Here is a 17,670-nt window from a genome sequence, read left to right as displayed (position 1 = left end):
GGGAGAAACTGACAGCATCACAGTGAGAGGAGATGTTAACAACCCACAATAAACGGATAGATCACACAGACAGAAAGAGAACAAGGAAAACTCAACCTTAAATGAAACACTAGACCAAAGAGACTTAATAATAGATGTATACAGAACATTCTATCCAAAATCTGCAGAATAAACATATTTCTTAAGGGCACACAGAATGTTCTCAAGGATAAACCATCTGCTGGGGCACAGAACAAGCTTTAATAAATTTAAGAAGACTGAAATTATATCAAGTATCTTTTCTGACCACAGTGGTATGAAACTAAAAATCAATTTTAAGAAAGCTGAAAAAATCATAAATATGTGGAGATTAAACAAACTATTGAACAACTATTGCATCAGTGAAAAAATTAAAGGGGAAATTTTAAAAATATCTGAAGAGAAATGAAAATACAACATACCAAAATCTCTGACACACATGTAATATCAGTACTAAGAGAATGGTTTATAGAAATACAGGTCTACTTCAAGAAACAAGAAAAATCACAAATAATCTAACCATACATTTAAAGAAACTAGAAAAAAGAAGGGAAAAAAAAATGAAGCCCAAAATCAGTAGAAGGAAGGAAATAATAAAAATGAAATTGGAAATAAATGAAACAGAGACCAAAAAGAAAATAGAAAAGATTAATGAAACTAAGAGCTGGTTCTTTGAAAAGATAAAGTTGACAAACCTTCAACCTGACTCACTTAAAAAAAGAGAGAACTCAGATAAGTAAAATCAGAAATAAAAGAGGAGAAGTTACAATGGATATCAAAGAAATACTGGGTTGGCCAAAAAGATCATTCGGGTTTTTTCATGTCATCTTATCCAGAAAGAACTTTTTGGTCAACCCAATATAAAGGCTTATAAGTGACTACTATGAATAACTGTATGCCAATAAATTGGACAACTTAGATAAATTTTAGAATCATACAGCTTTCCAAGACTGAATCCATAAGAAATAGAAAATGTGAATAGCTCAATTACCAACTAAGAGATTAAAATGATAGTCAACCCCCCCCCCAAAAAAAAAACAAAAGTCCAGGAGCAGATGGTTTCACTGGTGAACTCTACCAAACATTCAAAGATTTAATACGTATCTTTCTCAACCTCTTCCAAAAAACTGAAGAGGAGCAGACACTTCTTAACTCATTTTAGAAAACCAACATTACTATGATACCAAAATAAGATAAGGACATCAAAAGAGAAGAAAATTACAAAACAATATCTCTGATGAACACAGATGCAAACATCCTCAACAAAATATTAGTAAACCAAATACAACAATACTTTACAAGGATTACACACCATGATCAAATGGGATTATTACAGGAAAGCAAGGATGGTTCATTTGCAAATCAATGTGATACACCATATTAACAAAATGAATACAAATCATATGATCATCTCAATTTATGCAGAAAAAGCATCTGACAAGATTCAACATTCATTTATGATAAAAAAAAAACTTTCAATAAAATGAATATAGAAGGAATGTACTTCTACATAGTAAAGGCCGTATATAACAAACCCATAGCTATTATATTCAGCAGTGACAAATTGAAAGCTTTCCCCTCTAAGATCAGGAACAAAAAAGGATACCCACTCTTATCACTCTTATTCAAAGTAATACTGGAATTCATAGCCAGAGCAATTAGGCAAGAAAAAAAAATAAAAGACAACCATATTGGCAAGGAAGAAGTAAAAGCGTCACTGTTTGTGGATGACACAATTTTATATACAGAAAACCCTAAACATTCTACCAAAAAAATTTATTAGAAATAATAAATACAGTAAAACAGCAAGGTAGAAAATCGGTATACAAAAATCTGCTCTCTTAATATATCTTAATATGTAAGTTGTTAATATATATTAACAACTAGAAGAAAAAGAAGTTTAAAAAATCCTATTTACAATTGCAACAAAAAGAATGGAATACCTAGGAATAAATTTAACCAAGGAAATGAAAGACCTGTACACTGAAAACTATAGGACATTATTGAAATTAATTGAAGAAAACACAAAGAAATGTAAAAATATCCCATGCTCATGAAATGGAAGAATTAACATTGCTAAAATACAAATTACCTAATAGAATCTACAGATTCAGTGCAATTCTTATCATACAACTCAATTACAACAAAACAACCTAACTTAAAAATGGGCATGGGATCTGAACAATTTTCCATTTAAGATATGGCTAATAGGCACTTGAAAAGAAGATGTTCAATATCACAAATCATCAGAGAGATGCAAATTAAAACCACAATGAGGTATCATCTCACACATTAAAATGGCTATTATCATAAAAATAAGAAAAAACGAGATGTTGGAAAGGATGTGGAGAAAAAGGGAACGCTCATGATTTGCTGGTAAATGTAATTTGAAGCAGCCACTATGAAAAACAGTATGGAGATTCCTCAAAAAATTAAGAATAAAATTACCATATGATCTAGCTATTCCACGTCTGGGTATTTATCCAAAGAATAAGGAAATACTAATTCAAAAATATATAAGCATTCCAATGTTCACTGCAGCATTATTAACAATAGCCAAGATGTGGAAACAACCTAAGACCCACTGGTGAGTGAACAGATAAAAAAGATATATACACATATCTAAACATACAAGTAGAATTCAAAGAGTTTTATTTCTATCTCTATATGCTGCTGCTGCTAAGTCACTTCAGTCGTGTCCGACTCTGTGCGACCCCATAGACAACAGCCCACTAGGGTCCCCTGCCCCTGGGATTCTCTAGGCAAGAACACTGGAGTGGGCTGCCATTTCCTTCTCCAATGCATGAAAGTGAAGTCGCTCAGTTATGTCCAGTCCTAGTGAGCCCATGGACTGCAGCCTACCAGGCTCCTCCGTCCATGGGATTCTCCATGGACGGAGATTCTCCATGGACTCTCTTTCGAGTACTGGAGTGGGTTGCCATTGCCTTCTCTGAAACATACAAGACTACTACTCATTCACTAAAAAAAAAAAAAAAAAACCTTGCCATTTGTGACAACATGGACAGATCTTGAGGACATTGTGTTGAGTGAAAGAAGTGAGATAGAAAAAGACATGGCTCATGGCTGGGCCTGAGCCTTGCAGAGACAATGGGACATAGTCCATGCTCATGCTCAGTTATGTCCGACTCTTTGTGACCCCATGGACTGTAGCCCATCAGACTCCTCTGGCCATGGGATTTTCCAGGCAAGAATATTGGAGTGGGGTGCCATTTCCTCCTTCAGGGCATCTTCCTGACTCAGCGATTGAACCTGTTGTCTTCTGTGTCTCCTGCACTGCAGGGGGATTCTTTACCCACTGAGCCATCAGGGAAGCCCATTTTGCTCATATGTGGCACATATGAAAAATAAGTAAATGAACAACAAAAAAATAACATGAAAAAAACCACACTGAAACAGAAGATAGTGGTAGTCCCCAGAGGTGAAGGTAGGTGGGAGGTGGATGAAACGGGTAAAGGTGATCAACTGCAAAATGATGGATGGGAACTAGACTTGGTGGCAAACAGCCTGCAGTATATATAGAAGTTGAATTATAATGTATACATGAAACATGTTACAAGCCAATGTTAATTCAATTTTAAAAAGTTGGAAAAAAACCTAAAGAAAAGCATAGATAATCCTTTCAAGGAGTTGCTACAAATAAGAGTAAAGAAATAAAGAGGTAGCTGGAATCATCATTTTAAAGTCAAATCTGATCATGTCTCCTGCTTATAATCCTATTTTTTGCATTGCACTCAAAATTAAGACATTTTCAGGGAGTTGGGGGAGATAGTAAACAGCCCAGAGATCCTGTCTATGCAGCCAATATTACAAGGATGTCAGACTTTGCCCTGAGGCAAAATACCTACCAGAATAGCGGTAGAGAAATAAACTGGGAGACTTGGTAGAAACTCAAGTGATAATCTACTGGCTACTAGCAGTGGAAGAGAAAAGGAAACAAAACTGGAAAATATTAAAGGCAGAAGCAGCCAGACTAAATGTGGGGAATGAGTCATTCTTTGGAGAATGACTCCAAAGTTTCTGCTTAAGGAACTGGATAGAACAGCTGCATTCACTAATACAAAGGAGGAAATGATTGAAGGCAGAGACAATAGATTCAGTTTGGGATCTTTATATAAAGATGGTATGAGAAACCAAAGGGGTGGATGAATGAAGAAGAGAAGAGGACCAAGGACATAATCTTGTGAATATCAAGATATAAGAAAGAAGGAAAATAATAGGAATCAAAGGAAATTGAAGTGTGTTTTATACTGTAAGCCAAGGAAAGAAAGTATTTTAAGAAACAGGAATACCAAATGCTGTAGAAGGATTGTAGACTATAAATATCCATTTGATATAGCAACAAAGATCACTGGCAAATTTTAGTATGGCCAAAAGCTATACTGCATTAGACTAAAAGTTCATACAGAAACAAGCCTCTCAAAAAGCTTGGCTAGTAAGGGGAATGAAATTAGAAAAGCAGTGATCTATATAAATAAATCACCCTAAAGAATACTCTAAAAACTGGTGGTGCAGCAAAGATTTATCTAACTGTCCATCAAATCAGGTTCCTTTTTCTCACAGGCATACGGCTAAACTATACACATACCTTGTTTTGATGTGCTTTGTGTTATTGCGCTCTACAGAGAAAATGAGGTTTTTTACAAATTGAAGGTCTGTATCAACCCTTCACCAGGCAAGTCTGTCAGTGCCATTTTTCCAACAGCATTATTTTTAAATTAAGGTACGGTTTTTTGGACACAATGTTATTGCACACAATAGACTACACGTAGTATAAACATAACTTTTATATACACAGGGAAACCAGAAGATTCGTGTAACTTGCTTTATTGCATTGATCTGCAACCAAACTCATGATATCTCTGAGGTATGCCTGTGTATTAATATATTCTAGCTCACTTTGCAGTTAAATGCAGCCATCACTTAGTTCTGGCCAATAGAATGAGGACAGCAGTGATGTAAGCCATCATGTATGCCATGTCTGGTCCATGAAACATGTCTATAGGTGTTCCATCTCCTCTTTCCATCTGTTGGCTGAATGGAAAAGACTCCAAGGACTAGAGGAAGTAAAGTCACAAGATGAAAGGTACAAGACCCCTGCATGTATGCATGGAGCAACTATCACTTCCTTCACCCCATGCAGACCTCCAAATCAAAACAAATTGGATTATGATATGAGTGAGAAATAAAATTTACTGGGTTAAGCCACTAAAATTCTTAAGGCATCTATTACAACAGGTAGGTTGCTCCAACTAGCGTAGATGGGCAGGATAAACAGGTGTGCTTGGTAACTTGATTAGACATAGTTAATAGACTTCAGTTGCTAAAGAATACATTACAGAATGGCCACATCTGTGATAGTAAGATGGAGTTTTAATCAAGTATCAATATTATGAAAGGATATGCCAACAGGAGAAGGAAACTATGTAAACTGGAAAAGGGAGCACTCAATGAATTAACAACTTGTCAGTGAGTCTTATTCAGTAGCTGACCAGCAGGTAGTTGTTTGAAAGGCACATACTGAATATTCTGATAGAGGAAAGTAATGCACTAGGTTATCTTACTTTTGTGATTTATCATTAAAATTATCCATCAACCTAACTCCTTTTGTTCTGATTCAATGCTCATCAAGCAAATCCTATTTTGGAATTTTGGACTTTACTATAGGAGAGAAATAAGTTGGCCAGTAGGCTTGGAGTATCTAGTTTCCTTGATAATTATATTTCTTATCACAATTGACATGAATGTCTTGTGAGCATGATTAGTATAGCTCAGTTGTATTTCAGTCTAATCTACTAAGAGACATTAAAAGAAAAATTAGAATTAACTTGGAAATTAAGTGGCAGATCATTGTGATGTGAACATTACAGGTAAAATGAATCTGCAGTGTCCAACTTGAGTGGTTCTCAACAAATGTTTTCTTGGACCACCAACACTTAACAAAGTATTTGTCATTTGGAAATATCAATCTATAAATTTAAAAACTGACTAAACCATATCTAAGTACTTTGAAAATAATTCCTCTTAACAATTATTATTTTACTAATGAGAAATCTTAGAACCCAAGAAGCTTAAGTGATTGGATTACACAGCAAGATAGAATCGAAAGCTCCTCATTAACTTTGTAAAGTAGGGTCAAAAGAAGAGAAAAAAAGACTCTAGTAGTAATTTCTAAGAATTCTAATGGAACTTGCAGAAACGAATAGTGGCCTTTCTTTATACAACTGCAAAATAGGTACCATTATATAAAATGTAACAACATACAGTAAAAGGTAAAAATACAATGCCAGGAATTAATAAAAATGGGTAAAACTAAATCATACTTTCAGTACAAAGTAGCAATATAGGAATAAACTGTCAGCTTTACTGCAGCAAAAATAAACAGCCAACTTAAAAGTTCTTTAAGAATATTCCCAACAAAATAAAGTCATTTGTCTTAATATAAAAAAACTAACTTCTGAATTGTTTAACATTATCACTCATCATCCAAACCAATTACAAAGAATGAAACCAAGTTTCAAAATGCAAATGATTACTAATTAGCATTCTTTTAATAATGTAGGTATGTAGTCCCTTATTTGCACTCCAGAAAGTCCCCAAATTTTTGAAACAGAATTTTTTCATAACCCATTTTGTAGCATAAACTGACTGAATGACATGACCTGAAGCCACTCAGTCTATTTATCCCATACAGTGAACTACTAAACTTTACTTGGTAAACTTCATTTTTAAAACAATACACACACTTAAAATAGAGGTCTTCTGACAAAAGCAAAAAGATAAAAGTTATATTAGTCCAGGATTCTCCTTATAAATTAACTCTTTACTCTTCATTCCACCCAGCTGAGATTTAACTCAGGCAAGTAGATCTGAAAATTTAGCTTCAGTAATATACTTACACATTTCGGCAAGATATAGGCTTGAGAAAACCAACTTCGTTTCCAGTAAAATGTGTTTCGTTGCCACCAAAATCCTTACAAGTTATGTTAGGTGCTGGAAAACACTGAACTAAAGGCAGAAAAAAGCAAGAATCCATTATTTCTTTTTCCTGTGGAAAATTATGTAATTATGCTTTTTTCCTAAGGCTAGCAATGCACACAAGAAAATCTAATGTTCAAACCAACTACCTCCCCATGCTGCTGCTGCTTCCCCATATGAGATTTTAATTTAGATAGGAAAAGCTATATTATATATATTCATGTACAAGATAAGATAAAGATAATGTTCAATCTCCTGCCCCTGACAAAGATGACCAAGGAAGAACTGCATAGTATTACTGTTCTTTACTTCATCTCTACGGTGAAGAATACTTCTTGAATTTTTTGTTGGTAACCAATCAGGCAATTCATTACATAAAACATAATCTAATTTTGTATTTTCAGTTTATAAAATTCTTATAGATGATACCTACAATAAACTAAGATTCTTCTTTATTCTAAATAACTTTTTATTTATTCTAAATGGGTTTGCTTCTCCATTCCCTCTAGGATTTGATGTATATGTTATCTCAGCATTTAGTAATTTGATCTTTATTCATAACCCAGATGACTTAATAAGAGGAAGTAACACTTATAGAGCTTACTATGTGCTAAGCAAGTACTGTCCTGAAGCTTTTATGTCCTCATCATATAAAGTAAGAACTTTGGAATGAGAATCACCTATCTATACATTGCCTCTTTCAGAAACTTGGATTCCATGTAGATAAAAGTAGCACTAAGATCATAAGAAGATTATTGTGGGGATAAAATGTGATATAAATTATCTAGCATAAAGCAGAGCACTTAGTAGGCAATCAATAAATGTTAGTACTTTTTACTCCTTCACCATTTCTGACTAAAAGGTACTAATTCCTTTAGGCTAGTTTCAGGAAATGCTTATCTCTATGCTTAACATCAATGATTACAATTTTTTGAGAAAATGAAAATAGAACTTGGTATAATAGACTTAAAAAAAAACCCACAGTGTTTTATTATGAAAAAGAAATAAATGGCATTTATTTTACATCTACTTTATAATTACCTTAAGATTTCCAACAAATCACTGTCCTGTTTTAGGCCAGAGTAGTACACTGAGAGAATGATGCTAGGAAAAATATCCTGTAATGACTTTGCACTCTTTGGTTGTGTTACTGATAGTTCAAACTATACCATCCCATAAACTTTACTTATCTTTTTAATGTACTTACATTTCCAACACAAGAAGATGCTCATGCTAAAGAGCACAGATTCAGTAAAACTGACCATTTAGACAAGAAAGAAGGTAATAAAATAAAAGGAAGAGAGAGAGTGAAGAAATAATTATCCTAGGAAACAACTAAGGGAAGACAGTGTAATTGACCACGAATTTAGCTTAGAGGCTCCTGGTAGTAAGGCAAAAAGAGCCACAGAGCTACTGTGATGTAACTGAAAGCATACCAATTCACCTCTAAACCACTGTGTGAACTTGGTTTGGTACATGACGTAAGAGTAAAGGAATGTAATAGAGAAGGTCCTTAATAATAAGAACCTTTACAAAACAATAAACGTTTTCCACATAGCCTTTTCTCACACTGACTCCAGACATAAGCAAGGGCTTATAATGTTAGGATCGACAGAGATGGGGCAACAAAAGTCAACAGATGATTTATATGTAGCTGTTTGGCCACCTGCCTTGATACAGGGACAAAGCTTACTTGAGTTTTGTGAATCAACTATTATCATGCCCCTTAAGGTGTATCTCTTGGTCTGCCATCTTAGGTCATGCTTTTGACTGGAGCTATATGGCAGACAGCTTCCCAGGTGACACAGTGGTAAAGAATCCACCTGCCAATGCAGGAGACATGAGAGACGTCACTTCGATCCCTGGGTTGGGAAGATCCGCTGGAGGAGGGCATGGCAACCCACTCCAGTATTCTTGCCTGGGAAATTCCATGGACAGAGAAGCCTGACAGGCCCCAGTCCATGAGGTCACAAAGAGTCGGACACAAGTGAGCAACTGAGCACAAGCATGTGCATATAGCAGACAACTCAAAACTGAGGTCAACAAACATCTTAAATGCTAATACATTTTCTATGTTACCAACTGAAAGATGAGTATGCTCTATTTAAATGATGGAGGAATGACAGAAAGTAATTTTGCTTTCTAGGGGATATTTGGCAATGTCTGGAAACATTTTTGGTTGTCACTACTGGGAAAATGCTACTGGCATCTAGTGGATGGAGGCCAGGATGCTTCTAAATCTTCTACAATGCACAAGATAGCCTCCTCACAATAATTATCTAGCCCCAAACATTACTAAGGGTGAAAAACAATGCTCTAGATCAGCTGTGTTCAAAAAATTTTGCTCACATACTCCCTAAAATTTTTTAAAACTATATATTCCCTCACACATTTTTAAGTTGACATCTAAAATTTTTCACCATGGATTTAAATGGCTGGGAAAAAATTTATTTCCAGCATACTGTAAATACTGCCCTTAATATTGAAATATTATAGCATTCTTTACAGTGGAATCTAAACACAGCAATTTCATATCATGATCCAACCAAGAATATGAAAGGGCTCTTCTTTTAAATGCAGAAAACTTTACATTAATTGTAGGAAAAAATACACATATAATAAAAACTGATTCTCGCTGATGTATGACAGAAAACCACAAAATTCTGTAAAGCAATTATCCTTCAACTCAAAAATTAAAAAAAAAAAAAATGAGGATCTGGAAATTGATTATTTTAAAGACATACTGTGGGCTGAATTGCACTCTCCCAAAAAGATATATTGAGGTCCTAACCCTCAGCACTTCACAATGTGACCTTAATTGGCAATAGCATCTTTGCAAATTTAAGTTTGCAATCCAACTTTGCATCCAAGTTAAGATGAGGTCATTAGGGTGGTGGGCCCTAATGCAGTAAGATGGGTATCCTTCAAAAATGGGAAAATGAACATACACAGGGAGAAGACGATGTGAAGACATGCAGGCAGGATGCAGTGTGAACACAGAAGCAGAGATCAGACGATGTGGGGCTTTCCCTGCTGGTCCAGTGATTAGGCCTTGGGACTTCCACTGCCAAGGACCTGGGATGATTCCCATAGAGGCTTTGTCCAATATACTTTGCTTTAGAGAAATGCACTGTTTTTTGAGATTACAGCTTCCTTTACAAAATTTTGAAGGATTAAACATTTATGGAGGTGGGCATGCGTGCTTGTCAGTCATGTCTGATTCTTTGTAACTTCATGAGCTGTAGACCAACAGGTTGCTCTGTCCATGGGATTTCCCAGGCAAGAATACTGGAGTGGGTTGCCATTTCCTCCTCTAGGGAATCTTCTCAATTCAGGGATCAAACTCACGAATCTCCTGCGTCTCCTGCATTGCAGGCGGATTCTTTACCACTGAGCCACCTGGGAAGCTCTCAAACATTTATAGGTGAGTTGTAAAAATGCTTTATAAAAATATGAAAAACAAATAAATCGTAATTTTTTCAGTTACATTCTATTAATTGTTCAAACTCCCAAATTTTGACAACTTTAGTTTTCAATGTGTTTTATCATTTCTAACATAAGAAATGATCTGTATTCAATATGAGCTACTTCGTAGTCAATGAGACAGATAAGGAGAGAAAAATGCCCAACATTTCAGGCTTAGAACCTCAGGAAAGATACAATTAGTAGAAGTACCAGAGTGAAGGGGAAACCATATTGCTACAATATTTCTAGAGAAGTCTGACAGAAGTATGAGCTAATTATTTCAAGGGACAAAAACTACATACTTTAGTGAGGATAGATGAGGGGCTGCTCTCATTATAAAGTGAGATGACATGAGAAAATAATAAGAGAAACATTGAGATGGATCAGATTTGTTTGAACTGACAGAAAATGCCAAAATGCAGTACTTCAGAATGGGGCAAATTTAGGTTTAAGTCAGAACTCTGTCACTTAACTAGTATGTTCTTCTGGTCAAGTTATGAAATCTCACTGAACCTTGTTTTGTAATCTGTGAAACAAAAATAAGACCCTTGTACTACCACTAGCCAAGTAGTAAAGGCATTTGGCATGTAAAGCATGGTGCCTGGCTAGAGAAAATGTTCAACTTAAACTCTAAAAACGTAGAGAACTTCAACACTGAGAAGACTGAGAGACTGAACCTGATAGGAATAAATTTAACATGTGCGTGATCTGTAAAAGTAATAAAAGACTGTGAAATGAAATCAATTCAATGGATGCCTACAGCCCTAGAACTTATTCATTTTTACGTATTTTATAGTGACTTCATTTGGTCCTTATTTAAAAAAAAACCTGTTATGTAGACAGAACTAGTAATATGCTCCTTTTTATTTTTTTTCCTATACAAACAGAAAAACTGACGTTCCAAGAAATTAAACAAGCTGACCAAAGTCTCACACTAGGTAATATTCTTTAAGTCCTAGACCAACATTCATCACTTTTAATCAACACCCTTTTCATTACACCACAATAATGCCATGCTTACACTGATTTCAGAAACAAGTAAAAATGAGTCTGTATGATGATTTAGGAAGATTTAGGAAGCCAGTTACCCCTAAATGTTAACTAATGGACAAAATTAAGCAACATGCTACAATCCTGAAAATTATTCCATTTGCAGTTTTCCTGCAAAATGTTTGTCTCTGGCCAATGACTGGGATTTAAATGGCATCAACTTAAGTCATCAACGATGCAATGGACATGAACTTGGGCAAACTTCGGGAGATGGTGAAGAACAGGGAGGTCTGACGTGCTGCAGATCATGGGGTCGCAAAGAGTCAGACAAGCCTGAGTGAGTGAACAACAACTTAGCATTGATAGACAGTATTTCTTGATTATATAAAGCAGAACTATTTTTTTAAGCACAAAAAAGCTAAACTCAAAATAAAGTAACCAATGAAGTTTCATAACAGTAAAAAGGAGTGACCTAGACAGGAAATGGTATGGGATTCTACTCTAGTCATAAAATTAAAAGACATTTGTTACTTGGAAGAAAAGCTATGACAAACCTAAACAGTGTATTAAAAAGCAGAGACATCACTTTGCCTACAAAGGTCCGTATAGTCAAAGCTAGGGTTTTTCCAGTAGTCATATATGGATGTGAGAGTTGGACCATGAAGGAAGCTGAATGTCAAAGAACTGATTTTTTTGAAATGTGCTGGAGAAGACTCTTGAGAGTCCCTAGGACTGCAAGGAAGTCAATCCAAAGGAAATCAATCCTGAATATTCATTGGAAGGACTGATGGTGAAGCTGAAACTCCAATACTTTGGCCACTTGATGAGAAGAACTGACTCTTTGGAACCTGATGCTGGGAAGGATGCAACACAGGAGAAAGGGATGACAGAGGACACGAGATGGTTGGGTGGCATCACTGACTCAATGGACAGGAGTTTGAGCATGCTCCAGGAGATGGTAAGGATAGGGAGACTTGGCATGCTGCAGTCCATGGGGTCACAAAGAGTCAGATACGACTGAGCAACTGGACAACAACAACAACATTTAAGTGTATGTTTCCATAAATATATTTCAATAAAACCTTAATAAAACAGACCTGTGTCAAAGGACCAGAGCAAAATTTCTGGAAATGGTTTTTTAATACCTTTGTATTTTACTGATTGGAAAATTGAAAACACTTGCTATATATGTCAAATATGTATATATACGTACTAGACAGCACACTCCTTGAGGGCAGAAATTTGTCTTTTTTAATGTATCATCTCTACCACTTAGCAGAATGCCATATAATAACATCTTAATAAATTAAATATTTTCCCAATAATAGACAGTTTTGGGTTTCCCAGGTGGTACTAGTGGTAAAGAACCCACCTGCCAATGCAGGTTCGATTCCTGGGTTTGGAAGATTCCCTGGAGGACAGAACAGCAACTCACTCCAATATTCTTGACTGGAGAATCTCATGGACAGAGGAGTCTGGTGGGCTATGGTCCACAGGATCACAAAAAGTTGGACCTGACTGAAGTGACTTGGCACAGCACACATAAGACAAGGACATAATAGAAGCAGATATGATTAAGAAATTGTGGCAAGAATACACAGAAGAACTTTACAAAGAAGTCTTAATGACTAGGATAACCACAATGGTGTGGTCATTGACCTAATCAGACATTTTGGAGTGTGAAGTCAAGTGGGCCTCAGGAAGCATTACAACGAACAAAGCTTGTACAGGTGACGGAATTCCAGCTGAGCTATTTCAAATCCTAAAAGATGATGCAGTTAAAGTGCTGCACTCAATATGCCAGCAAATTTGGAGAACTCAACAGTGGCCATAGGACTGGAAAAGGTCAGTTTTCATTCCAATCCCAAAGAATGTTCAAACTATCATACAACTGCACTCATTTCACATGCTTGTAAATGATCAACATCCTTCTAGCTAGGCTTCAACAGTTCATGAACCAAAACCTTCCAGGTATATAAGCTGAGTTTAGAAAAAGCAGAGGAACCAGAGATCAAATTGCCAACATCTGCTGGATCATAGAAAAAGCAAGGAAATTCCAGAAAAAGACCTACTTCTGCTTCATTGACTATGCTAAAGCCTTTGACAGTGTGGATCACAACAAACTGTGGAAAATTCTAAGAGACGGGAATATGAGACCACCTAACCTGTCTCCTGAAAAATCTGCAAGCAGTCAAGAAGTAACAGAACTGGACATTGAACAACTGACCGCTTCAAATTTGGGAAAGTACGACAAGGCTGTATATTGTCACTCTGCTTATTTAACTTCTATGCAGAGTACATCATGTGAAATGCCAGCTGGGTGAATCACAAGCTGCAATCAAGGTTGCCAGGAGAAATATCAACAATCTCAGTTGTGCAGATGATACTACTCTAATGGCAGAAAGCAAGGAAGAACTAAAGAGCCTCTTGATGAGGGTGAAAAAGGAGAGTGAGAAAGCTGGCTTAAAACTCAACTTCAAAAAACTAAGTTCATGGCATCCAGTCCCATCATTTCATAGCAAACAGATGGGGAAAAAGTTATAGATTTTATATTCCTGGGCTCCAAAATCACTGCAGATGGTGACTGCAGTGAAATTAAAAGATGCTTGCTCCTTGGAAGAAAAGCTATGACAAACCTAGACAGCATATTAAAAAGCAGGGACATCACTTTGCTGACAAAGATCTCAATAGTCAAAGCTATTTTTTTTCCAGTAGTCATGTATGGATGTGAGAGTTGGACCATAAAAAAGGCTGAGTGCCAAAGAATTGATACTTCTCATTGTGGTGCTGGAGAAGACTCTTAAGAGTCACTTGGACAGCAAGGAGATCAAACCAGTCAATCCTAAAGGAAATCAACCCTGAATATTCCTTGGAAGGGCTGATGCTGAAGCTGAAGCTCCCATACTTTGGCCATCAGATGTGAAGAGCTGACTCAATGGAAAAGACCCAGATACTGGGAAAGATTGAGGGCAGGAGAAGAAAGGGGTGACAGAGGATGAGATCACTGGATGGCATCACAGACTCAATGGACATGAGTTTGAGCAAACTCTGGGAGACGGTGAAGGACAGGGAAGCCTGGCGTGCTGCAGTCCATGTGGTCAGAGTTGAATATAACTTAGCAACTGAATAACAATAACGGATAGTTTATAATATAAATTTGCACTTTTGTTTTGATCCATTTAATTATTTTAATTATTAAACTATTTATTACAAACCATTTCTCAAAAAATAATGATGCTTGTTAACTGGTATTGGGCTAACTGACAACCATTTAAAGACCACAACAGTTTACTGTTATAACTGAATCTCCTTTGCCTTTGGTCCCAATTCTTACTCTATACTCCTAAACTTCCCTCTCTGTAAAGCATTCCATCCACTAATCCCTTACCAAAAAGTATAGTTTAAGAAAATTAAACTTAGTTTGAAGATTCCGTGAGTCTATCATATGCTCAATGAAAGAAACAGAAGAAGCATGTTTCAAGGGTCATTTTGATGTCCTCTCAGATCAGGACTCAGAAATAATTTACAGCCACTCCACTAGTCTTTTCATGTTTTAAAAAGGAAATTTTTAAAAAAGCAGCTTGTGGACAAACATAGTTTCCTGATAGGGACAGGCTGGTAGAATCTACCCCAGATCTTGGCTGAACACTTTTGGGTCATGCATAAATTATATATTCTTATGTAGAAGCCTGGTGAGTCATATTGTCTCAGAAACTTTATTTTCTTTTTAAAATCACAACAACAATCTAAAGTCATTTATTTATTGATTTATAACATTTTATATATGTGTTCCCAGATTTTTAGGCACTTATGGTTTATTGTCTCCAAATAACCATACCATTCCCTTATATAGAAAGCCTTCCTTTTATTTCTCTGCAGCTCTCCATTTACATCATCTATGCTTACTTACCTGACAGGCCATGGCAGGACCATAACACCTCTAAGTCCTTTTATATTTCCTAGCAATCTGATCATTTGATTTTGTATTTGTTTATAAACTTACTTAGTGATAATACTTAAGTGGATTCAAACTTATTTTACAAGAGACACCTAACTGGAGGGCAGAGGTCTTTTTGGTCAGAGACTATTCTTTTTAGTTGTAATTTCCTTCAAATTTATTCTAAATTTCCTTTTTAGAATAATTTCCTTCAAAATCTCCATACCTACAAAGAAATCTGCAGACTAGAAAAGGCATGAGATAGCAGGCTGTCTCATTCCAAGTTTAATGTTACCTAAGTCACAACAGTACTCAAAGACTTCCAACATATATCACATAAGTGGTTGGAAGCTTATTTTTCTTATTTGAAAGCTCATTCTTCTTTATGTATGTCAACAATATTCTCCATTCTGAGAGCACACTATAAAAGACTGAACTCTAACACAGGAAAGTCAGTGTATACTTATAAAGCAATTTTAAAAGGAGGGAATTATGTGCAAAGTTCCTTTAAGTCTAACATATCTAAATTAAACAAATGTACACATATTGAGCAATATTTACTATAAAAATCATATATATATTACCTATTACTGTTTATATGATAAATTCCATTACTCCAGAATACTAGCAAAATATCTGCTAAAAAGTTTAACACAACTTACTTTCAAATATCTTTGCTCATTAGAATGGGGTTAACAGTGTATCAAAATGTGAAGAGATAAAGAGAAAGGAGATCTTTTTAAAATATATACAAAGTCATAATCAATAAGTCAATTATTTGACTATAAGATACTTTATAAAAACAAAGTTTTTTGCAGTAAAAAATAATTTTAATCTCATTTCCATAATAAGTCTGTTTAGCAGCTTTCATTATAAAGAAAACATCAATTATTGCCTTATCTTCTGTCTAAACAATAAAACAATCAGTATATATTCAATAGGTATTCTTTTCTCAAGATAATACTGTATATTAAATGGTAGATATTACTAGATATTAAATACTAGATATTAACCAACATTATGTACTATGCCAGATATGAACGCCAAATCCAAATAGCTTCAGCATACATCTACCTCCTTTCCAACATATAACCCTTCAGAAGAAAAGGCTAAACAAAACAATTTAGTAATCTTTATCTGGCATTAAATACTTTTTGGAATAACAGAAGCTCCCCCACATCATTAGGTTGAGGGTGTTATCCATTATCAAACCATCTCGCTAAAATACTGATGTGCAATTAAAATCCTTATCATATTATTTTCATACTTAGGATGCACCTAAGTATCTTTTACAAGTGCAAGATAGAGTGATATATTACTAGCTCCTCGCTGCACATTATTGAACTGTAAGTCTCCTTTCAAGTTCTTTCTGAGTAATTAAACTCTAAAGAGGCATCTTTGTAAAACACAGCATGATAAATACAGGGCATCAAGAAAGCTATATAAACTGATTCCAAAAGCTTTAAAAAAAAATGAATGAAAATAAAAAATTTCTCAATTTATATAATTATTTAATAGAATAAGATTCTTTTTATAAAATATTAACAACCCCTAGATATTCTCTAATATTAAGTTGTTCTGGAAACAGAAGGATGAAGTAACTCAAGAAAAAACACATTTATTAATTACTTTTAGCAATCACACATATATCTATGAAATAATGTTTTAAAAATAATTAAAAAAAACATGTTTCTGGAAGTCTTACCATAAGCTGTGTAGTTTGTACAGTTAACTGGTTCTTGTGTAGCATCATTTATTTTTGGATCTTTACAAATATATGTAGAAAAGTTAAGGAAATATAAACAACATTCCAATACAAAACGTTATCATCTTGTCTTTAATATGTCATATATTTATATTTATAATTACATGTAAAGAGAGGATGTTAGTTTGTCCAGGTCAACAAGCACAAGCACAGATACACTTTCAGTGTCACTAAATAATATCTGAACATTAATTTATTTAAGGAAAAGTACATTAAAAGCTCTAGCAGAGGGTGCCATCCTTAAAGAACATCAGTCAGGGTTTAAGCACAAAGCACAAAGAAAAAAATGAAAGTAAAAATCTCTACTAAGTATTATGAGAACTTCAGGTTAAAAAAAAAAAAACACATCAGTTTCCAGATGTCTGATGAAATTATTCACATGGCCCAAGTATTACCATACATATAACTTCATGCAACACAAATGGATACTATTATTTCCACATAAGTGAAGCAAATTGGGACTCAAACTTTGAGTGACTCATGCAAAGTGGAGTAAGTG

General features: G+C 35.1%; 1 protein-coding gene across 6 annotated transcripts in view; it reads right to left on the bottom strand.

Annotated features, from left to right (window-relative positions):
- Positions 1–17,670, bottom strand: part of TM2D1 (TM2 domain containing 1) — a 48,619-nt gene that overhangs the window by 28,865 nt on the left and 2,084 nt on the right. For 5 of the 6 annotated variants that reach the window (XR_009493639.1, XR_009493640.1, XR_009493641.1 and 2 more), the window contains 2 exon segments: positions 17,112–17,185; positions 6,936–7,044 (listed from right to left, as the gene is read on the bottom strand). Coding sequence is in view for 3 of the 6 variants with exons in the window: in NM_001079593.2 (NP_001073061.1) it covers positions 6,936–7,044; positions 17,112–17,185 (183 nt within the window). In the remaining 3 variants the exon portion in view is untranslated. 6 annotated transcript variants of the gene reach the window in all.

The sequence above is a fragment of the Bos taurus genome, chromosome 3 (assembly GCF_002263795.3).
Source record: "Bos taurus isolate L1 Dominette 01449 registration number 42190680 breed Hereford chromosome 3, ARS-UCD2.0, whole genome shotgun sequence".
NCBI classification, from domain to species: Eukaryota; Metazoa; Chordata; class Mammalia; order Artiodactyla; family Bovidae; genus Bos; species Bos taurus.
Note: the sequence above shows the minus strand (reverse complement) of the source record. Positions and strands in the feature narration are given on the sequence as shown.